Here is a 24291-nt window from a genome sequence, read left to right on the forward strand (position 1 = left end):
GGGAGGTGATTAAATCTTTTGCCAATAATAACAATAACAATAATTCATCCTGAATGAGCCCAGGGTGGCAGACACGGCAAGGATAAAACAGTTCTAAAAAATTCTAGAAAGAGTTTTAAAACATTATCTCAGGCAAGAATCTCATGGTTGCTTGGAACAGTGTCTTTCAAACCATCAAATGCCCTGGTAAACAGCAATGTTATACTGTTTCTCCTGAAAGCCAATAGTGAAGGAGGCAGATGCACCTCCACAGGGAGGGCAGTCCACAAATGGGGAACCACCACCAAAAAGGCCCTGTTGTGGGTTAACATCAACTAGTCAACCCTAATGGCAGAACTACTACCAAGTCCTCATTGTAAGATCTGAGATGGATGATATGGGAGAAGATGCACTTTAGGTACTTGAGTCCCAGGCCTCCTAGGGATTTATGTGATAGAATTAACACCTTGAATTTGGCTGGTACCCTATCTGCAGCCAGTGCAGTTCTTTCACTGTGGCAGCAGCAGCAGCAGCAGCAGCAGCAGATTCATTCCTTGGAGGCTGGATCTGCTGCCCGTATGGATCCTGCCGCCTGAGGTGGTCATCTCACCTTGCCTCATAGGTGGGGCAGCCCTGCCTTGGAGGGTATAAAACTACTTCCACCCACTCATTCCTGACTACATCATAATAATATGCATTGCACTGCACAACCTCAACCCAGTAAAGAAACAATGAGCACTAACAGCAGGTGCAAACATCAACCTCACACTCAAAGTAGCTCAAAGCAGCAAGCAAAACACTTTGGTTGCAATCATTTGTTTAAGTGAAAACAAAACACTATCTTCTTTCCAAGCTCCCCTTCCATCCTCAATACATATTTACCATTTGCTGTTATGTAGTCGCACCTCATATTTTATGGGCACAGATTCAATGCACTCACTATTATTGACATTTATAGACCGCTTACCACCTGAAAGATCTCAGTGCAGTTTACAAATACATTAAGCATATATACATGGTGAGCACAATAAAATCATGTCAAATGATATCAGGTTGGGTGGGTGAGAAAATACTGCTTCAGCTCCAGAAGTGTGATTGCCACTTCGCCAGGAGAAATCACTGGAGATTCATCCCCATTCATTGCTACATTTGAGCTGTACATTTACCTGGAAATAAATCCCATAGAACTCAATGGGTAGACAAGTATAAAAGTGCACCGTGGAAGTATAAACTTGTGAGGATTACAGGAAAACTCTTTTTGTGGATGACGTAGAAGAAATCCACCTCTGCAGGACTCCCCTCCCCCCCTTTTGAGGTTCCACTTTATGGGATGTGCTTACTGGCATTGAACTCAAAATGCTGTAACCTGTGTTTTTTCTTGAGTCATATTTCAAGGGTTTTGGCATTGCATTTGGCATATATTTATATATTTATGTTTTTAATAGCTGTTTAGGATTACTCGGCTCTGCGATTGCAGGCTCTCTTTTTTGGAGATACGGTATGTTGCTTTGGCTTTTTTTAAAAAAAGTCAAGCAACAATAAAAGTCACTTTTCTCTGTTTTTCCATGCAAATACAGTTGTTGGTTTTTTGTTTTTTGTTTTTATTAAGTATTGCACTGAGGACATATGTTCAGAATCCAAATGCCAACATTACAAAAACATTTATTCCTGATGGAATTCAAACATATCAGAACCCAAGAAATATCCGAATGTCGGAACAATAATGGAATACCAGTCTGTTCACCCCTAATCCCCAACTCTGAATTTGGCATATAGCCACATAACCAGATTCTGTAGCCTGCTTTCCACAGACAAACCTGGACCTTGATGTTAAACATAACCACTCTCAAAATGCCTGTTACTTCTAACCTGAGACTGAGGTGCTCAGGTTCTGCTCATGGGCTTCCCTGGTAAAGAAAAAGGACCGCTGGACGGTTACGTCCAGTCAAAGGTGACTATGGGTTTGTGGCGCTCATCTCACTTTCAGACCCTTTCTGGGTCATGTGGTCAGCAGGACTAAAGTGCTTCTAGCACAATGGGACACCATGACAGAAACCAGAGCACACAGAAATGTCATTTTCCTTCCCGCCACAGTGGTAGTGCCAGATTTACATATAAGCTAAACAAGCTATAGCTTAGGGCCCCACTCTCTTGGGGTTCCCCCAAAAATGTAAAGGGGAAAAAACTGGATATACATTTCCAAAATATAAGATAAAAAACAAATAAAATAAAACGTACATACAGCAACAGTGTTTTGTGTTGTGTAGGTCCATAAATTACCATATAGCATATATTCAACACAAAAAACAGCAACAAGTTGTGGTTGACAAAGGACAGCTGGACACATAAAGGGCCCCATTACATTCAGTAGCTTAGGGTCTCTTCAAAACTAAATCCGGCCCTGCACAACGGTACCTATTTATCTACTTGCACTTTGACGTGCTTTCGAACTGCTGGGTTGGCAGGAGCTGGGACAGAGCAACGGGAGCTCACCCCGTCATGGGGATTCGAACTGCCAACCTTCTGGTCGGCAAGCCCAAGAGGCTCAGTGGTTTAGGCCACAGCGCCACCCACATCCCTGTAGCATCTGATCATCCACTGTGAGAACAGGATGCTGGACTAGATGGGTCATTGGACGGATCCAGCATCCAGACTCTTCTTCTGTTCTTATGAAAAGGTTCCAGGCATACTATTGGTGACAGTGACTTATTATGATTATTACATCATTATGCTGTGGATTTCATTTTTTAATTATTGTAGTGCATAAATTATGTTCTTAATGTAGTGCTCAGCCCTGGGATCTTTGGATAAAAAGTGGCATATAAATCCAGATAAATAAATAATGGATAATGCCCTTGGTGGGTTTTTTTAGGGGGTGGGGTGCAGATCCATTAGCCAATAAACATTTTTAGTAGTCTGCTTAGCAAATTCGTAATGGCCTTAACAACAGAAAGCGCCTCTCTTTTGAGTTACAAAATTCCCCTGTGCAGTTTCCTGCCAGTTATCCAAACTTAGCATGGGAGATCAAGTAAGAGGGTTTACATAAGGTGCAAGGCAAAGGATTCAGCTGCAATTCTGCAAAGCAGAACTGAGCAGAGAAGCACGCTGCAATAAACCACTTCCAAAGAGCAGCTCCTATCCCCCATCGTTGCACCAAATAAGCATCATTACATTGTTTCTGGGGCCTGGGTTTCTGACACACACAAGACAGGATAAATAAACCAAGAGTGTGGAATGCAGTTGACACTTACCGAGGTGTACAAGTATCCTTCGCTGTTCATGGCTAAGTACAGTTTTGTTTGGACGCCTTGAATTGCCACCACTCGTAAACCCACAGGTATGAGGTTAAACAAAGCTAGGAAGGAAGAAGGAAGAAGGAAGGAAGTTAACCTCTCCAGATTTCAGCAACAACTTCAAATCTTTCATTGAAAGAGACATTTTGTGAATATTTAATATGAGCTTCTTCTTTTAAAGCAAAGTAGCACGGCAGGGCATCCACACATCCCCTTTATAAAGGAGAAAAGGCAAGCTAATCAACTCTCCTGGGGGTGGGATGGGGAAAGAACCCCGATGGATAAGATCATTTCGATGATCCATATATGCAAGCTTCCTGCATCCAACAGCAACCAAACACATGCCTACAGGAAGCCCTTAAGGAAACTCTTGTCACTGTCGCTCTTTAGAAAATTGTATCCAGAGATGAACTGTCTCTGATCATGGAGGTTCTGCATCTCCATTGTGGCAAATAGCCACTGATAAGTAGGAAAAGACAAAGCTGCAGGAGCCCCAAGTGACAATGAAATGATATCAGAAAGGATGATTATTTGAACAGGAACAATTATACATGCAAACACTTGGGTATGCTTGTGTAAAATGCAAAATTACAAAAATACAAATTCTCCAAAATATAACCACTGTGTGAAAAACAATGAAGTTCTCCATGCAATACAGATAATTAAGGACGAGAGCTCCAAGATTAAACTTCGCTTCATGTTGCTTCAAAATCAAATTGGAGAATTATTCACAAGTAGCATAACCTGAGATATAATTCTGGACAACTTATCAATTAGTATCAATTAGTATCTGATTCACAGAGAACACCATTTTTTCTTATTTGGTGAATTTGTATTTTAACATTTTGTATTTTATACAAAATGTGGGATGAATTTACCCCATATGTGCCCACTGAAACATTTTGATTTGCGGAACTGGCATTGTTACCAGTACACAACTATACTTGCTCTGTACTTGCAAAGAATCAATTTCTGGAACTCCCTGCCTATTCACATCAGATAGGCAGCTTTGCTGCACTGTTTTGGCACCTCCTAAAACTGTTCTTGTTCAGGCAAGCCTATCCAGGCACACTGAGCGGGTGTGCTTTAATCTTTTTCCTTTTTTAAAAAAACTTGTTATTATCTTTAAAGGTTTTTAATTGTTTTAAGAGTTTTTATTGATAATTTCAATATTCCTTAGAGGTTTTCCTACAGTCAGGTGTAGCATCAATCCTGTTAAATAATAAATAAATAAAATAAGCATATACCCACATATGTTCATGTTTAAATCATTATTTTTTATATCATTTCAGTCTCACTTGGGTTCCTGCAACTTCTTCCTTTGTTACTTACACATGATGAACCCCTCCTCTGTTTGTTGTTGTTTTTTGTTGTTGTTAAATAGCCACTGACAGGCATATGATTACATGAATTTCGAGGATGGTTGATCCTTCATCTAGTTGGTAGGTACCCTGCCAATCTGTGTTCACGCCTCTCCTCCTGCGATTGGAGCATTGGACCAGGGCCTGGGATGCCAGCAGCTGGTCACAGTCTTTCAGCCTAACCAATCTCAAAGGGCTGTGGTGGGGATAGATTTGTTGCATAATTGCCTAGTTTGTTGTGATTGCAACCCACCCCGCATAAAGCATGGATAGGAAATCAAATAAAATAGGGGACAAATAACTAAAATGCAGAGGAGGAGAACCTTTGGAAGTCCCAGAAGCAGTCCCAATGATCAGTTGGTTGCCGGGGCTTCAAAGCACCGCAGCATCTGACTTCATTGTGATGGAAGGTGATTGACAGGTGGTCAGCCCCACACACTTATCAAATATGGCCCATACAGGATATAGATGTGTATATGTAGGTGTGAGAGTGTCAGTGAGCAATCAAAAGAGATGTTAGATTTTGGATGGTACTTGCTTTGGTTTCAGTACATAGATATGCAGCAGTCCGTTTAGCAAAATGTATATACTGCTAATAATAAATAAGCAAATCGTCTAAGCCATTTACATAAAACCACACAGAACATTATTATTTTTAAAGAGCAAGAGACAGACTTTGAAAGGCAGCAGGCAGGATAACAATTCTAAAATACAGATACAATCAACAGGTTTTTGTTTTTTTATAAAAAAAAAGAACCCAAATGTCCATACTAATATTCTATGTGTTGTGCTTAGACTGCAGGTGGGACACAGACCACATAGAGTGCATGGGACTCAGAAAACTCAGCTGGTGCTCTATAGCTCAAGGAAAACCTGGCAGCAAAAGGCAGCACTTGTTTGTTTCTCTTCGAAAGTTGACCTAGATCTGCATGTACCCATATAAATCAGCAGGTGTAATTTTTTGCAGATTTGGGCCTGCACCCCAGGTCTTTCCAGCACTTAGGAACACCTTAGACAGCAAGTCAATAACAGCAATACATATCAAAGCATCTCCCTTGCAGCAACAGCCTGCAACCAATTCATTTCAAAACATGATAATACAGCAATCCAAACAAATGACCCAATTCTGCAACAGTTCATTTCAATAATGCTGACATTATAATGACATTTCAGCTTCGGTAGAAGATAGGCAGTATCAGCCACTAAAGCTAACACAAAATCAATTATTATTTATCAGTTGTTAGAATACATTTTGTTAAAATACATAAGCCTGAGTTGGATACAATAAAACTTTCCGGTGCAGCCAGGTATCCGTCATCCATCAGTTCTTCCAAAGAGCCAAGTGCTGTGAATAGAAACCAGATACAGGCACCCAGAAAACTGCATTATACTGAGTCAGACAATTGGCCTATCTGGCTCAGTGTTATCTGCACTGACTGGAAGCAGCTTTTCAGAGGCACAGACAGAAGTCTTTCCTTGTGGTCAGTGGTGGAGCTGGGCTGATCAGCGCACTGCGTGATCCTCCCCAGCACCCGATCTCAGTGAGGCTGTGCAATCCTCCCCAGGGGCCGATCTCAGCACAGGGGGCACCCCCCCTCATGACTCCCAAGCCTACAGCAAGCCGGGGGGAAGGGGGAGAGCCACAGCAGCTGCTGCGCCACTTGCCGCTTTGCCGCTCGCTGGGCTTGGGGGAGTAGTGGGGTGAGTGTGTGTGCGCCGAATGTCACCCCCCTTCAGGATGACACCTGGGGCGGACCACACACCCCACACCCCTCTTCCTATGCCCCTGCTTGAGGTCCCAGGAGAGGCAGGGTACTGGACTTGGGACAAATGTGTGCACACTGAATCCCCCAAGTCCCCATGATCATCACCCTGCGCACAACTGCCCTCCAGCCATCCTCGTGCTGAGTGTGTGTGGGAAACTGGCCATGCTTTTGTGAGGTCTTCTCCCTCCCCCACAACCCCCACCCATGCACAAATTGATGTGGACTTGTGGTGAACTCAGTTTAAGATTAGAGAAATGAGACACTGAAATTGACAGCTTTATCCATCCCTACTACTGGGCTATGATTAAAATACAGGCAGGTCAAAACCTTCTTTCTCAAGGTTAACTAAGGGGCCATCTACAAAAGCCCATACAGGTGGCTGGCTGAAAATTACTTCTGTAGGACAGTGGTTTTCTAGGGTGGGGGGAAGGAGCTGCATAGATAGGAACCCACCATGGGAGTACACCGTGCTCATAAGACCTCTTTTTGGCAATCTCTCTACCCTGCTGTCATTATCATGGTCATTTTTGCTAGTTCCTAATAGCAATAAGAAGCAGGTTACAAAAAGTTTCTACCTGAGGAATGGCCACAACATCTTCTGTAGAGTGTATCATAATTTCAGAGCTTTGGGGGAAATGGTTTTGTTTTTGTTTTTGGCAGCCATTTATTATGAGGTCTTAACATAAACTTGTCTTCCTAACAGAGAATCTAATTATTTATGCTAGCGGTAAAAAGGTTCATTGAAAATGAACACATTTTGTCATATGCAGCATAATTGGTATCACTCCTGGTTCTTCCTTTGGCTACGATGAGCATTTAGCAGCCACCAGATTCAGACTGCCGAGAGAGGTGTCTAGAGGCCTACCCCAATCCATCTGCCTCATCCATCACGCATAGGAGGGTGCAGAAATTTGGAGTGGCTGAATGGAAGACTATTCAGATGCACTTCCCAGTAGCATGGGATCATCACAAGAAGAAACAGCTCCCATCATATATGAAACCAAGCAAGGGGGCATGGAGTGAGTCCATCACTGCCGGAAGGAGGACCCTTGTTATTTGGGGAGGGATCACCTTCCTGGAGCCAAACTACTTTTCTTCAGGAGATGAGGCTGGGGACTCAGAGTGGAGGGAGAGGGACCACCACTGTGAGCCTTAGAAGTACTTGCACCGGAGAAGCCCTAACAGCCAGTACCCTTCTCTCCACCCTCTGAATCAGAAGATTGCATCTCAGAAGGCCCAGGGCAAGCAGAGTCTCCTTACTCCACCCAAGCAAACCATTGTTGGAGAAGGCTTGGGCTTCTTAAATTAAAGAAGCCACATCTATTGAGGCAGAGGTCCAGCTCCTATAAAAGGGTCGGCCTGTGAGTAGCTGTTGCTGAAGCAACATCTAAGCTGTGTTTTGATGTTGCATTATTCATCCTGAGCCATGGAGCTGTCCATGGTACCTCCCTTGCTTTTGTTGAGACCAGAACTTACATCAAAATAATTCATTAATATAGATTCATTTGATTTACTGTATTTTTTCTCATGAGTGTGGCTTTGAATTGCTCTGAATTTTGATATATGCTTCTTTTTTTGGTTAAAAATATTAGTCCAATGTTTGCTTTTGAGTGGGTTGTTTGCTGTCAGCTGCACTGGGCTTCACTTTGGAATGAAAAGTGTGGCATAAGCAATAGAGGAGGTGTGGAGAAGCTTGGTCCCTTCCACATGCTACAACCCCCACCATCCCTGGCCATTGGCCATGCTTGCTGGGGCTGATGGGAGTTGTGGTTCAGCAACATTTGCTGAGCCAGAAGCTCTCCATCCCTGCAATAAATGGAAGTGAATACGAATAAAACCTAGATAACAGATGTTAGGGGTTGGCAGTGCTCTGAAGAGTGTGTGGTGGAGCCAGGCGACCAGGGGAGTGACCCAGGAGATGGAACCAGCGATTTTCTAGGGTGTCATGCCACCTGCAAGGCAGGAGCCTTGGGAGAAGGGAGAGTCTGAGGCAGAAGAAGGCATGCAGGATGTGGCAGAGGAAGAAGGGATGGTCCAGGTGAGGGGCGGGCCAGTAGATTCCCCACCTTCCTCTGACAAACTGTGTCCTAGAACCAGGGGGGGAGAAGTCTCAAGTTGCAGGCACACAACCCATAAGAAGGTCTATAAGCTGGAAGAGGGAAGGGGCTCTCTTGTTGCTGCAGTTGCACCACAGGACTCAGACCTATGGAGCTCTGCCTAGAATCTAGAAGCATGTGTGCATGTTTATCCAAAGCACCGTGGAAGCTGCTATAAGTGTTTATCTTGCCAATAAGTAATTAACTATTGGATGTGTGCTTCTTCCTTATCTGGGACTGGCCGTGACAGCAGCACCCTTTGCCCCTCCCCCATTTATTTCCATCCATGTAAGATTTTGCTTAATGTGGAACACAAAGATCTGGTCTAGTTGTTTCACCTTCAAATGTGCAGAGAAGGGGCGGCCGCTTGGGAGGCAGCTCCCTGAGGAGCAAAGCATGGACAGGGGAGTCCATGCAGCCCTTTGGGTATCAGAGTTTCAACACTGATTGCGTGAACTCTCTCCCTTTAACAAAGCACAAAATGACAGGAGGAGCTTCATTTGCACTGAGTAATAAATGGTTCAGTGCCCAGCATCTCCAGGTAGAGAGATGGAAAGGCTCCCTGAATAAAAGTCTGGGCAGTCGCTGCCAGTCCAATGTAGACAACACTCAGATAGATGGCCAACTTGACATTAAGCAGCTCCCTATTTTTCTTGCAACCGATTCATGGTGGACAGATCTAGTTGTGACTGACTACCTGTGTTAGGCAAAAGCAGAACAACAGCCTAGTTTTGATGCTGCTGCCACACCCTGCTTGTGCACCACCTTGAAGCATTATTTTATTTATTGCATTTCTATACAACCTATTCAACCAAGCTCTCTGGGCTATTTAAAACCAAGACTAAAATGAAAATACATTTTGCAATAAAAACACATTTTTTAAAAAACAAAAACACACAATGTTTTTAAAATAATATTAATAACAATCCCACACAGAAAAAGTCCAGGAAAAGAAAGCCACCTTAAGCTAGCACAAAACCAAGCCCCCCAAACAATTAAATCCACCTTAAAACCCAATAACGTGACAGAAAAATACAAGTGTTTGACAGATCATAATGGAAAAGGCATGGGAGAAGAAGCAGCTTGGTGACTAGCAATGTCATGGCCTGGGTGCCGGGCGAGCCTTTCTGGGGAGGCCATTCCATCCGTGAGGTACCACTACTAACAAAACCCTCTCCCTAGAAATCACTTGCCTTTGGCAAGGAAAACCTAGGGAAGAATCTCTTTTCAAGGTGTGCTTGAAAAAAGGCATTTCATTAATTCATTCATTCTATACCACCCTTCAAGGATCACAGGGCAGTTCACAATATAAAAACATAAAAATACAGAACACAATAAAAAGCAAAATAAAAAATATTCCCCCCCCCGACACACACAGAACCTTCCTGGTTGGCCATGATCAAAAGTCTGAATGCTGACGTGGATGAGCCACTTAAATGGACTTGAATACTTCAAGAGTTTTGACACTTGAGATGTGTATCATTAGGACCCATCCAGTTATTGTGATTGCAATTTGTTTTAAATTGCATTTAATGTTGTATTTTGAATGATTGTGGTCCACCCTGGGACCTTAGGGTGAAGAGTGGGTAGATCGTGGAAGAGGAGGAGAACCTATAAACACAAAAAAACAAAAAAAGGAGTCTCTCTTCCAGATCACTGTGCATAACTAATTCAGCTTACCTACAGCTGATATCTCTGCAAGGACTATGTTCTTGAACTATGAGACCTTTGGGTATTGGGCGGTATTAAATAAAATAAATAATAATAATCATAATAATAAATAATGTTTTTAAAATAATTGTCATGGACACAGACTCCTGAAGGAAGGCTGTGCTGGGATAACTCCCACCCTCCAACAAACAAATGATTCAAAGGGTTATGGACATATTTGTGTAAGGAAAAAAACATTTTCCCACTGGATATTTTCACCTGACTAAATCCAACTCTGAAGATAGAGAAGAAAGACTGAAAGCAGAATCAATCTGAGGTCTATCACCAGAGTGTGGAACATGCAAATTTAATGAAGTGGGCTGGTTTCTTCACCCTCTCCCCCACAGTTCTTGGTGGGATCATTTGTTTCTGGCACCTTTGGAGAAGCAATGGCTTGGATTTATTCCAGGCAAAATGAGGGGGTGAGAAAACTTTCTCCAGGTGGAGTACAAAAACCTAATGAGATCCAAAGCAAAGAGATGAAACCCTCCAGATCTCTATGGAGATAACATTTGCACAGGTTTTTCAGAAGGCACCACTACCTCCACTGGTTCATCGAACATTCAAGTGTTTTTGTACAGAAGGTTGAACAGCAAACACACAGACAATAATGATGTTGCCTTGATTCCATCTGCCACATGCTATCTCCAAAACAGCCATTGGATTTGGTGTGGTTTTTTTAAGCCATTCATATGGACTTGTAGACTGCACAAACAAACCATTTCCAAGGTGAATACTCACTGTAGGTACTCTCTTCCTCTTTAGTGCCATCGATAGTTCCATCTGCTTGTAGCTGCAAGTGATACCCTTGCCGGCTGTACAGTTTTGTTACAATGCCTTTAAGCTGTGGTTCTGTAAGAAAACAAACAAGTGGAAAAGATTAACAGTTCAGTTCTGAAACTGACATTGCATATGCTTTCGGTGAACAAAAAAGACATGCCTCATTTTTCCAGAGATAAAACTCCCAAGCTAGAAGTTTCACAGCTATTTGTGAGATTGCCGAAACAAATCAGCAAATGGAGGATTGGTGGTCACCACTGACTTGGGGTAAGAAATGCAGGTGGTTTTAAAACACAAATCTTGTGCCAGTGGATCAAAATGCCAGCAGTTTGTTACATGGCTGAAGGAGCTAGATCTGATTGCTATTAAGATTAGAAATGTGTTGGCAAGGAAAAGATTCTGCTTTTTAATGAGCTTGAGATTCATCAGCAGTAGAATAAAAAGAGAAGGGAGGAAGGAAAAACAGTTCTTAAAATGAGAGGACGTGTGCTAACCAAGAACCAAGCTGAGAGGTATAGTTAGTACCACTGCAGTTCCAATTTACCATTGAGCATCAAGAGACAGAAGTATTAAAATATATGCTATAGGAAGGTAATAGGAAAGAGGGTAAGTGTAAGCAACAATACAGCAGAATTGAACCCAAATTATGTTTTTACTTGGTTTCAAATGGTGTGTGTGTGTGTGTGTGTGTGTGTGAGAGAGAGACAGTGAGAGAAAGAGAAAGACAGATACTCTACAGTGAATATCTGGAATTTGGCAAGTATTGCGATTCCAGACAAATGTTGAGAATGTCCAAAAACACCAAGGATACACTACCCAAAGTTTTACATTCTTAAAATAAATAAATAAATTAATAATAATAATAATAATAATAATAATAATAATAATAATAATTTCTTTAAAATGTTTAAACTGGGTTGAATGTTGTATTTTTACATTCCTGTAATCTACCCTGGAATCTTATAGTGAAAGAAGAAAGAGAGAGAGAGAAGGAAAGAAGAAAGAAAGAAAGAGGATCTGTCTGTATCCAAAAAGTAGGGAAATCTGTCATTTGTCTTTGAATGTTCCCCAGACATTCATCTGGCATTGTCAACATCCATGTGCAAATGTCAGCATGTGCCACAGTCGGGTGATTCACTGGAAAGTCTATGCAGTCCTCCAGGATTTCGGCATCAAGAACCCGCTGACTCCTGTCCCCCACCCCCTCAGGTGCCCCTGGCTAGAGCAGAGTGCCCCTTGACTGGGATTAGGGAGCCCAGGAAATGCACACCCATGCCTCCATCTGGAGCCTGCTATGCAGCTAAACAGACATATGAACATTTCCGAAACTCATGGGTACAACAACATCCTTGCCATCTTGATGGTTAGTAAATGAGACTGTAAGGCTCAGTCAGAGCATCAGAGGAACGTGAAGACTTGACTGAAGAATGACTTGTGACACAATGAAATGTAGCCTCATGAATGGCATGTTTCTTTCCAGAAAGGGTCAACAAACACCTGCGCCATAGATATGGGGATCTGTGCCTGGGGATTTGTCTGGCTTCATCAATTTTAGTTACTTTGGGACCTCTGCAGTGAAACAGTGAGAGGTGCAGAAGCAACTGTTGTCCACCTCCAGCCACAGCAAAGAAGCTGTTCCCATCTCGTTCAAGTGGGATCTGGCAGTAATGCATACTGCTTCCCAAAAGCAACCTCAGAACATTAGCAAAGCAGACCAACCTGGTGATGCTGTCAAGCTTATTTAGGGCCTCACCATCCACCATGTCCCTCTTTTAGGTTGCATTTAAGTGGCCTTTAGGATGCAGGTGGTGCTGTGGTCTAAACCACAGAGCCTAGTGCTTGCCGATCAGAATGTCAGTGGTTCGAATCTCCAAAACAGGGTGAGCTCCTGTTGCTCGGTCCCTGCTCCTGCCAATCTAGCAGTTCAAAAGCACATCAAAGTCCAAGTAGATAAATAGGCACCGCTCCGGCGGGAAGGTAAACGGCGTTTCCGTGCGCTGCTCTGGTTTGCCAGAAGCTGCTTAGTCATGCTGGCTACATGACCCGGAAGCTGTACATCAGCTCTTTCGGCCAGTAAAGCGAGATAAGCGCCACAACACCAGAGTCGGCCACAACTGGACCTAACCGTCAGGGGTCCCTTTACCTTTAAGTTACCTTTGGAATTTTTTCTTTTTTGGAAGCATACCTCTAGAAATGTGATATACTGCGATGACAAATGCGGTTGAAAACACACACATCGTACAGGCACCCACCAGGTTTTGCTACCACTTATCATCAGCCACATACTTAATGGAAGATTTTACAGGTTTGGAAGATTTAGCGAAGCGAAACCAAGGAACGGGGATTTGCTAATTCCGTTTTCCAAAGTACGCTAGAGCATTTACATGCTTGCTCATCCCTTGTTGCTGTGTAACATTTGAAATGGCCCATAGTTATCAGACTCGCCACAAACTGGATTGCTGGTTGTTGGCCCAAAATGCTGTTAACAAGAACGACCCTCTACTTCCTTTTACAGCCTGTCATTTCAGGTCCCTTCACTTGTTTTTTTAAAAAGCATATGTGTACACAGAAGATGTGTCTGTACACGCACATACACATGAAATGCAGCATATGAAGTTGAGACGTGTGTTTGCAAATACATGTCTTGTACAAGTTCCTTGCACCAGAGAGTGTCATAGCTCCTGGTAAAGTGAGCACAGTTAACCCAGGGATAATAGCTAGGCAGTGCATGAAACAACTCTTAGTGCTTCAACTGGTTAAGAACAACTGGAATATTTAATGGTTGCGAGTTTGGTGATTTATTTATTTTTTAGAAAAGTAAGACCAGAAGAGAGGGGATTGGCTTGTTCCCCTTTCTGCATTTAGATGCTTGCTCATTCCTCCCCACCCACCCAGGTGCATCCCTCGTCTCACACATTTTATACAGAAGACCAGCCTTACAAAAGAGTGATAGGAAAGTACTGGTGGCAACAGCAGCCTGGAGCAAATGCAGAGATTTGCAAAGGGATACTAGTGATAGAGTGGGCAGCCTTGGAAAAGAGAGAGCTCCACCAATGCACTATCTGAGCCAAACCAACATTGCAGGGTTGTTGAGAGGATAAAGTGGGATAATACCATCTAGGATCACAGAATCATAGAACTGCAGAGATGGAAGGGACCGTGAAGATCATCTAGTCCAACTCCCTGCAACGCAGGAATCTTTTGCCCAACATGGGGCTTCAACCCACAACCCTGAGACTGAGTCCCATGTTCTACCAACTGAGCCATCTCAGTCAGTCCGCAATGGGCATATGCGTGGCCCTGAACTACTTTGGCATAGTTAGTGGGTGGCTAGGAATAAGACAGATTCACATGAAAATGTGGGATGCAACAATGATGCATAAACACAACGGGAGTTGGGTAAGGTTATCTCTCCATCCCTCGCAACTCCATCCTCATGTAGCATATCCTGAGTGGGTATGCAGGGGGTGTATGAAATATGGGAAGATTCATGTATACAGATGACAGGGTTGTGTGTAGAAATAAATGGAGCCCATAAGCCAAACTGCATGTGTGCATTCTCTGAGTAAGTCACCGATGGTTGAGGTTGAGGTTGGGGGTGGCGAAGGGCCACAGCTCTAAGGCAGAGCATCTGCTTTGCATGCAGAAGGTCCTGGCTTCAATCCCCAGATAAGATTCCTGCCTGTAACCCTGGACAGCCACTGTCTGCCAGTGTAGACAATACTGTGCTAGATGGGCTAATGGTTTTACTTTCTCCTATCTACCATCTAAGCCAGGGGTTGTCAACCTGGTCCCTACTAGTGGGCGTTTCAGGATTCTAGGTGGGCGGCAGGGGGCTCTACAGCACAAGCTGAATCCTCCTTCCATCGAGCACTGGTGGGCAGTAAGGAAATTTTACCATCAAGAAAGATGAATTAGTGGGCGGTAGGTATAAAAAGGTTGACTACCCCTGATCTAGGCAAATGAGGAAAGGCGGTAGCTCAGAGGTACCTCGAGTCACAAACGCTTCAGGTTACAAATGTATCTGCATTCAGAAAGTCGCAGGTTCAATCCCCAGCATCTTCAGGTTGGGCTGGGATGAAATAACCCCTGCCTGAAAACCTGGAGAACCACTGCCAGTCAGAGTAGACAATGCTGAGCTACATAGACCTAGGTGGCTTCTTATGTTGCTGATGCGCAAACATACATCTCAAGTGAGTGCAGAAATCTGGAACAGCAGAGAGATCCAGGATGGTACATGAATAAGGTAGAGACAGAAGATGTCATTCACCATTGTGTCCATGGTGCTGGGTGCACAAAGAGAGACACATTGTTGGCATGCCAATTCCTTTGTGTGTGTAGAAAATTAAAAAAAAAAAAAAAACCTCCATAAGAAACTGAAATCAGCCATTGTCAAAAATGCACAGGAACTTAGGAATGGAAACAAGCGTAGGTAATCCTAAGGACAGTTACAAGTGTGTGGGAAAGGAAAGGAAACTGGTGCCTGTCTATATTAGTGAGTGTGCAAGATGCTCAGAAGGCATAATAAGAAGTCCTTTAGTAAGCATAAGAAAAGGAGGAAAGAAAGAAAGAAGAAAGAAAGGGGCTGAAGATCTGAGGCAGAGCAATGTGAAAGGAAAAAGAGGGAGATCAGGGACTGGGGCGTTTAAAGCACTGGAAATCAAAGAGAAGTCAGAGCAGTGGAATGAACAGAGTCCCGAACTTAGAGCAATGAGATCCAGGTTCAAATTCCCAGTCATCTGTGAAGCTTACTGGGTGATCTGAGCCAGTCACCCCCCTCAGCCCAGAGTACTTTACAGGGCTGTCGTAAGGATAAAATGAGGCTGGGCTGTTGCCCACCTCTGAGCTCCTCCGAGGAAGGGCAGAATGCAATTGCAACCAAGGCTGTGTATACACCATATATTTAAAATAAGTCCCTCCTGCCCACAAAAAACAAAGAATCCTGGGAACTGCAGCTACAGTTCCCAGCACCCTTAAACTATAGTTCCAAATATTCTTTCGGAAGGTGTTTTAAAGGTGTTACCACAACAAAAAAGGTGGATTTGGGTAACTAATTATTACCATTGGTATTTGAATGCTTGGCTTTCCACTGGCTCAATCAGCCATTATGTTTTGCTGTATGGAAGAGCATAATGATCAGTTGGTTATGTGTCAATTGCCACGTTTCTCTCCAAATACATGGATCAGGAAGCAGAGATGTGCCAATCAACTTCCATTCACATCTCAGCCTGCATTCTTGATGTTAAAACTAGTCCCTTAGGACAGCTTTCATATGTTACAGGAAGCTCATCTGTGTCAGAAAGCACATGGAACTTGTGCATAGATACTCATTTGTTTATGGGACGCGGGTGGCGCTGTGGGCTAAAGCCTCAGCGCCTAGGGCTTGCCGATCGAAAGGTCGGCGGTTCGAATCCCCGCGGCGGGGTGCGCTCCCGCTGCTCGGTCCCAGCGCCTGCCAACCTAGCAGTTCGAAAGCACCCCCGGGGGCAAGTAGATAAATAGGTACCGCTTACCAGCGGGAAGGTAAACGGCGTTCCGTGTGCGGCTCTGGCTCGCCAGAGCAGCGTTGTCACGCTGGCCACGTGACCCGGAAGTGTCTCCGGACAGCGCTGGCCCCCGGCCAATAAATGTGAGATGGGCGCACAAACCCCAGAGTCTGGCAAGACTGGCCCGTTTGGGCAGGGGTACCTTTACCTTTACCTTACTCATTTGTTTAATTTGATTGTGTGTTGTTGCTGCAACATGGGTGGAGGGGAGCACCACCCATGTGCGAAACATGTCCGAACATACCAGTCCCCCTGATGTATCAGAGATGTACCTGACCCAAAAGCAAAATCAACCTGATACTTCTATGACTCACAGACACTGCAAGCAGCAGTTGTCGCTGGTGTCTGATACTCAGAGGTATACCACCTTTGAATATGGAGGTTTGTTTTCACTATTGTGCTCAACACCCACTGTTACACTCCACACATCCAACCACAGAAGAGCCATGGTAGCTTCTGGCTGCCACCATACAATGGCCAGTCAATGCGCCAAGAAGCCCCATGCAACCAGCCAACACTTGCATCCTGCTCCATTAAAGGAGCATCAGAAACTGGCTTACACTGAGTCAGAACACTGGCCCAACCAGCTTAGTACTGTCTACACTGACCGGCAGCATTTTTTCAGGGTTTCAGACAGGGAGTCTCTCCAGACCTATTTGGAGATGCCAGGAATTGAACCTGGGACCTTCTGCGTGCAAAGCAGAGATTCCACCACTGAGCCATGGTCCTTTCCCACACTACAAAGGGCTGCAACTAATCAGGAACTGTTGCAAATATACTGTTTCTTTTTTTAAAAGTGTTCCCTCCTGAGCATGCAGGTCACAAGCCCCAGTGGCCACATAAGAAGATGGTTTCGATCCACATTGGGGTGGGGTTGCAGATCAGTAGTGCAGCCTGGGTTGAAGGTCCCCAACTCACTCCTTGGCATTCTCAGCCCAGAGCAGAATCAGAATCAGAGCAGAAATGACTGGAATGGATGGACTAATGTCTGCCTCTCATATAAGGCAGCTGCACAGGCTCCTACAGTATTTGCTCACATCTCCCCCTCCCTCCCCCCCCAGTAGGAAAATCAGAATGCCTGGTGTTGGTCCTCCACAGAGAACCCTGCAGGACCACAGCAAAAGGGTCCATCTAACTCAGCATCCCGTTCCCCACAGTGGCCAGTCAGACACTTATGGGAAAGCCGTGAAGCAAGGGAGTGAAGGCAAGAGCTCTCTCCTGCTCTTGCTCCTCAGCACCTGATATTCAGAGGCATTCTGCTCTTGTACATGGAAGGTCAAATTCTTGTGTTTAAGAAGAACGGAAGAAAAGCCCTCTTGTTGCAGACTGAGGATCCAGCTTCCATCTCCTAACAAAAGCTAGGCAGATGCCTCCAAAAGGCCCAGAAGCAGGGGGACTTCCAAGCAAAGCCCTCTCTAACACATTCAACAGTATTCTGACATACAGAGCTGCCTTTATACCAAGGCAGACCACTGGGTCCATCTAGCTCAGCATTGTCCACACTGACTGGCAGTGGCTCTCTAGGGTTTCAGGCAGGGGACATTCCCAGCCCTACCTGGAGATGCCAGGGAATGAACCTGGGACCTTCTGCCCGCCAGGTAAATGCTCTACCTTTCCACAAGGGGCATTAGACACCAGAGTCCAAAGAGCCACCAAGATTAACAGAGCTCACCTCTCCCCAGTGATAGGAGCATCAGAACAGGAGACCAGAGGTCCAGCTAGTCCAGAACCCTCCAATCGCAGTGGCCTATCAGACGCCTTACAAGGAAGCCTACAGCCGGGCAGGGAACCAAACAGCCCACCCCGGTTTTCGCAGGGGTCCATATCTCCCCAACCCGGAGCAAGCCTGCCACCCCTCGCCTCCCCCACCAGCGACCAGCCCACCTGGTTTCCTCCTCCGCCTTTTCTTGGAGCCGAATAGCTTGACCCTGGAGAAGACGCTGAGCTTCTTCTTGTCGGCACAGCTGGTCTTGGTCTTGCTGGGGCTGCTGACACATTTGCAGGCGTTGGACTTCTCCCGCTCCCTCGCTTGCCTCTTTTGTCGGATCAGGGAGCTGGCGATGGCTGCTGCCATAGCCGCCACCCTGGAGGGTCAGACGTCGGGGCTGCGGGGGCTGCCTGCGGGGGGAGCCCCCAGCATGCTGCTCTCGCCTCCCCTCGGAAAAAAAATTAATAAACGACGCGAGGCCTGGCGTGACAGGAGGCCAGGCCACCTCCCGCCTCGCAAGAAAGGTGGGGCAGCCGCCTGTTGGGGGCCACCCGGGGAGCGGTGCGTCCGTGCGCCTTTCGGTTTGGGGAGCTGCCCCGACTACGCCGCCCAGCCCCGATCCCTTCCTGTGGGTAGAGTAGAGGGAAAGGGGTGTAAAAGAATCCTCCTCAAACTTGGCCCCGGACTGAAAAGTTGCCTGCCCACTCAGCGAAGAGAGGAAGCCAACAGGTCCCTCGACGTCTCCAAATGCTCCCTTGGCGCAGCATTGGCGCTGTCGGGCCCCGAGGGCGCCTCGCGCCGAAGCTTCGTCCCCTTTCCCCTTTCTTTCGACCACTGGCAGTCACCCCTTTAGGAACTCGGAGGGAGACAGGGAGGTGGAGAGAAAGAGAGAGGCACGGGGAGAGCCCGGGCTGCTGTCCGTTCCCTTCTTGGAAATGTGGGCACCAGTTGTGGCGTCTTCTTCAGTAAGTTCTCCAAGCTACTGCTGCGTGCGGGGCTGTCCGGGTCCCTCGGGGAGCGCCAGCGGATTGGCACGGGCTCTCCTCAAACCGGGAGCGGTAGCCGCAGCATCTCCCAAATCCTCCTCCTGGCTTTGGCGTGTTTTCGGATGGAAGATTGGGAGGGGGGTGCGGGTGAGAGAAGCTGGGTTTTCCTTCGACAGCAGCACCTGCAAAAAAAGGCAGCAGCAGGACTAACGGAGGCTGCGCTCTCTTTGCCAGGAGCCGCACGGCGACGCAGCAAAGCCCCTCAGCAGCACAGCTCAGCAACCCCCTCCTTTTCAGCGAATGCAGAAATCGGACTAAGAGCGAAGGGAGCCGGGGAGGAGGATGAAGCACAAGAAGAAGAAGAAGGGGAGGGGGCGAAGCAGCTTGGAGGCAGACGCAGCTGTGGCTAGAGGAGGCGGCCGTCTCCCTGGGTAGGTAGAGAGGCGGGGGGGGGGGCGAGGACGGCCCCTCTAAGCAAGAAGCGCCTCTCGGTGGGGAAAGAGGCAGCAGACACCCAAACAGACGTGACTTGCGTTAGAAAGAACTTCGAAGAGCTAGGATGCCGAGTGGCAGGGGAAAGGTGGGGGCGGGGGCACGCGTCGTGAGAAACCCGTCAGGCGGGCACGCTTGGGAGGCGATGGGTGTCCAGGGAAAAGGAGCAGGAGGAGGACTCAGCGGTTGGTTCGGAGCAAACGGTCCACCTTTGAATCTTGCATTTGCATCTTTCTCGTTCTCATCCTGTGGGGAAGCTCACACCAGCAAGGCGTTAAGGAGTCAAGGCATCCCACCGAAGCCAGCAGAAGACAATAAAAAAATTTAAGAAGGAGAAGGATGGTGGGTTGGCAAACTCCACAAAATATGCACCCAAATTTAGCCACATGCCCTCACCTCAGAACACAGTGATAAAAGAACTGGTTGCAGTGCCCCAGGAAAGGAAACCAATCAGGGTCCTTCTGGGTTTTAAGAAGGGGAAAGGAGCTAGTTCCTCAGGAAGGCTTTCCCCAAACTGGGGAAGGCTTTCCCTGCAGCATGATTTTGGTGAGGGGGTGATTATAAGCTCCTAGTAAGCAGAGACCTTTTGCCTCTCCAATTTTGCTTTTGAGTTGTCTCCATACGCCTGCAGAGCTGACTTGCTTCCCCATTCCAACATGTGAAAAGTGGCCTTGCTTTCCATTTCCAAATATTAGCCGGGTAGCAAACAGGGGCAGTTTAAAATAAACCCTTAGTGATTTCTTGAATGCAGAGAAGCCAGGCAAAAAATTCCATCAAAACGTTCAAACAACAGAATCTGGATTGAAGTGTGTGGTTCTTCTGAGAAATCAGAACACTGATCTAAAAACAGCTGGCTGTCGAGCTTTTGACCAATCAGCTACATGTTCATCCAGAATGAGGAAATGGTCTTTCTTGCCATAAGCACATTATTGAGTGTTTGACTTCCTCACTACATCTGTGTCCTCTCGAACAGCTAAGCCCTTCTTGCCAAGTCATCTCCTGAGATGTCATCAAAGCCAAATACACAGACGCAGGGTTGGTTGCAGGGCTTCAAGACTACTGATCCTGTGATCCTGTGAACACTGGACAAAGTATGCACATACCAGGACAGTGCTTACAGAAAGAATCAAAGAAGTTGGAAGGGACCCCGAGGGTCATCTAGTCCAAGCCCTGCAATGTAGGAATCATAGCTAAAGAATCCATGACAGGTGGCCAGTCAACCTCTCTTTAAAAACATCCAGTGAAGGAGATTCAGCCACCTTATCTACAAGATACTATAATGCATCCAATTCCAAGCAGAAACTTGTGTGATGATAACTGGGACCCAAATTACAAAGAGAAATTGAGACAGGCAAAAGTGAATTGATTCATTTGTCATACTCTCGGTCATCACCTGCCTTCTCATGCCACCATTGCAAGAAGCCTCTGTTATGATCAACAGCCACTCCTTTCTTCTTTCTCAGAAATTTCTTCTGCCATCTTCAGGGAACCAGTGAAGTTGTCAGAGTGTCAGACAAGGACCTTGGAGACCAACTTTCAAATCCCACTTTGGTAATGAAGCCATCTGTGTGACTTGGGTCAGTCATCATCTCTTAGCCTGACCTACCGCACAGGGTCGTTGTGAGGAAAGAACAGGGAGGCGAGTACTATGTATGCTGCTTTGAGTTCCTTTGGAGGAAAGGTGGAATACAAATGTAATAATAAAACAATAAAAATATCCTAGATGGAAAGTACAGAGCAAGTTTTTGAGATCTTCAGTGAAGGTCTAGGCACATCAGAGGGGAGCAATTCAAATGCAGAGCCTCCCTGCCCACACCTGAGAATGGAAACAGTGATTGTATCAAGGCTTGAAGCTGGTATTGCGAAAGTGCAAATTGTTGTTGTTAATTCAATTTATATACTGCCCCTTATCCAAAGATCTGAGGGCAGTGTACAACATTAAAAAGATAATTTACATAGCATAATAATGAAAGCCAATCATAGAAATAGTTATAACAGTCTCCCCCCCACCCAACATTTATTTATTTATTTATTTATTTATTTATTTATTTATTTGAAACATGGATAGTTTAATGGCCAAAGAGGAATGTTTTCGCCTGCAGCTTAAAGATATGTAATGATGGCACATGAAAAAGGGCCTCAGATGATGATCACAGGGTTAGGGTCGGTTCATATGGAGAGAGGCGGTCCTTGACGTATTGCGGTCCTGAGCCATTTAAGGCTTATAGGTCAAAACCAGCACTTTGAATTGGGCCTGGGAACTAACTGGCAGCCTGTGCAGTCAGGCTAATATGCTCAACTTGCCTTGCCCCAGTGAGGAACTTGGCCATCAAATTTTGCACCAGCTGAAGTTTCCAAACCATCTTCAGATGCAGCCCCACAAATGACATGTTGCAGCAATCAAATATGTAGTTCAGTGATGTTATTAAGAAAGAATATTGGTTTGCGATCAACAGCTAGGCACTTTTCTCCAGTTTTTACACATAGGCAACTGAAAATCACTCTGCAAAATCCAAGACTTGTCGATAGGTTTATGTCATTTCATGCATAATTCACAGGGATAAGCTTATATTGGTAAAACCAACTGCTCACCTAGACTTCTCTGACAGCCACTGTGTTATAATGGCTAGAGTTTAGGGACAAAATGGGTCCAGATTCCAGTCCCTGGTCAGACAAGTTGATTCTTTGGGTAGCTACAATCTTTTTTTTAAGGTTAGCTGACCTCAGGTTTATTGTGGGACTAAACAGGAGTGACCACAAGCACATCAGTGCAAGGCCCTGATTCAAAATTCAACAAATTGGTGGCTTCAAAGAGAAAAAGTGGCAACGGTGTTTTGGGGAGCTGTTTTAAAAATATTTTATTATGCTTATATATACCACACTTACTCCATAGTAAGTCCAGGGCAATGGAGAAAGCAATTAAAATACCATAATTTACAACAGGGGTGGGAAGCCCCTAGCCTGGGAGCTAATATATGTGCCACCCAGGACACACCAAAAGCCACACTCCCTCACGCTAGGAGGCATCCTTCACCAGCCTGCTCTGCACCCTTCCTCAGTGCTTTGCCTGACTGGTCTGTGCCCTTGAACTATGTAAATGTCTCTTGCTTGACTGTTTGAAGGACAGAGAGGGGTATTTGTGGGTTCATGTATACACACACTGACTTTTGTATGGCTGGAATGTGTGATTTGCTTTATTCTGAACTATTTAGATAGTTATTTTATACTGTATACTTTTACACGACTTTTTTTTAAAAAAATTGTTAAGTAGTATATACACTTGCTAGTTAAATAAAAAAGAAAGAAAGAAAGAAAGAAAGAAAGAAAGAAAGAAAGAAAGAACAGGCTTCAAAGGGGTTGAGCCCCTTGGAGAGTCCCTTAGTACCTCACGGTAACATGAAAGCTGTGTACGAGAGTCCCTGGCTGTCATGCATGGCAATTAAAGAGATGCATTTCAAGATGCCAAGTTGCCAAGATCCATTCCCACTGGCAGTAGCCAGGAATCATCAATGCTACATTTGCAAGGCTGCCAAATGACAGTGTAAGTGCATAATGCCAAAACCGTTCCCGTATTTCTCTTTGCATGGATAAAATGAAGTGTGGTTAATTCAGCCTAACATTACAGACATGGCTGTTTCAGTAAATGACAGCCCCACTAGGGACACACTGTTCACAGAGGGACTTCTCTTTTGCTTTCGGAGTCACCCACAGTTCCAAATCAAATTGCTAGCCATTCTAACATTTACAAAGTTTGTTCGGGATTATTCAGGAGCAGGAGTTGCAATAGGCTGGGTGCGGGGAGGTGCAGGAGACGTGTGGGTTGTTAGGAACCAAGAGACATTATCTCATGTCCCATCTGCACTATACCTTTAAATAAGAAACATGCCACTTTAAACAAGCATGGCTCTGCTCCCCCCCCCCCCCGAGAATACTGGAAACTAGTTTTGTTAGGACACCCCTGTGCATACAGCTACAGTTCTCAGAGTGAGTTACACACCAATCACTCTTCCTTGAGAACTTTGGGAACTGTAGCTCTGTGAGGGGAAGAGTGGAGCCCAAGAGGCCGCAGCAGCCATAACAAGCTACAGTTCCCATGAGTTTTTAATGTGCTATGATGCTGCTTTAAATGCATAGTGCAGATGGGGTGACTGTTCAAGAACATATTCCAGGCAGGCAAAAGAACTCAAGGATGCTGATGAAGGGCTTGGTTTTAGCCTGAGGATCCCCCCTCCAGTTATTATAGAGTACTTTCAGATGTTTAAGCACTTCACATACATTGCTGTACAATCCTTACAATGTCCCTATCAAAATAAAAAAATTCCTTCCTGTAGCACCTTAAAGACCAACTAAGTTAGTTCTTGGTATAAGCTTTCGTGTGCATGCACACTTCTTCAGATACACAGTGTATCTGAAGAAGTGTGCATGCACACGAAAGCTTATACCAAGAACTAACTTAGTTGGTCTTTAAGGTGCTACAGGAAGGAATTTTTTTATTTTGACTATGGCAGACCAACACGGCTACCCATCTGTAAATGTCCCTATCAGGTAAAGGTAAAGGGACCATTAGATCCAGT

The 24291-nt window shown here is 45.3% G+C and overlaps 1 protein-coding gene across 6 annotated transcripts in view; it reads right to left on the minus strand.

The window, feature by feature from the left end:
- The window catches only part of FGF13 (fibroblast growth factor 13), a 249487-nt gene that overhangs the window by 25096 nt on the left and 200100 nt on the right, over nt 1–24291 (minus strand). For 5 of the 6 annotated variants that reach the window (XM_082207310.1, XM_082207312.1, XM_082207314.1 and 2 more), the window contains 2 exons: nt 10947–11057; nt 3231–3334 (listed from right to left, as the gene is read on the minus strand). In XM_082207310.1, the coding sequence (XP_082063436.1) occupies nt 3231–3334; nt 10947–11057 (215 nt within the window). Of the gene's footprint in view, nt 1–3230; nt 3335–10946; nt 11058–18415; nt 19751–24291 lie in introns of those variants that run through there. The other variant, XM_082207313.1, reaches the window with a different exon arrangement.

This window comes from Podarcis vaucheri (assembly GCF_965113315.1).
Source record: "Podarcis vaucheri genome assembly, chromosome: Z".
Taxonomy (NCBI): domain Eukaryota; kingdom Metazoa; phylum Chordata; class Lepidosauria; order Squamata; family Lacertidae; genus Podarcis; species Podarcis vaucheri.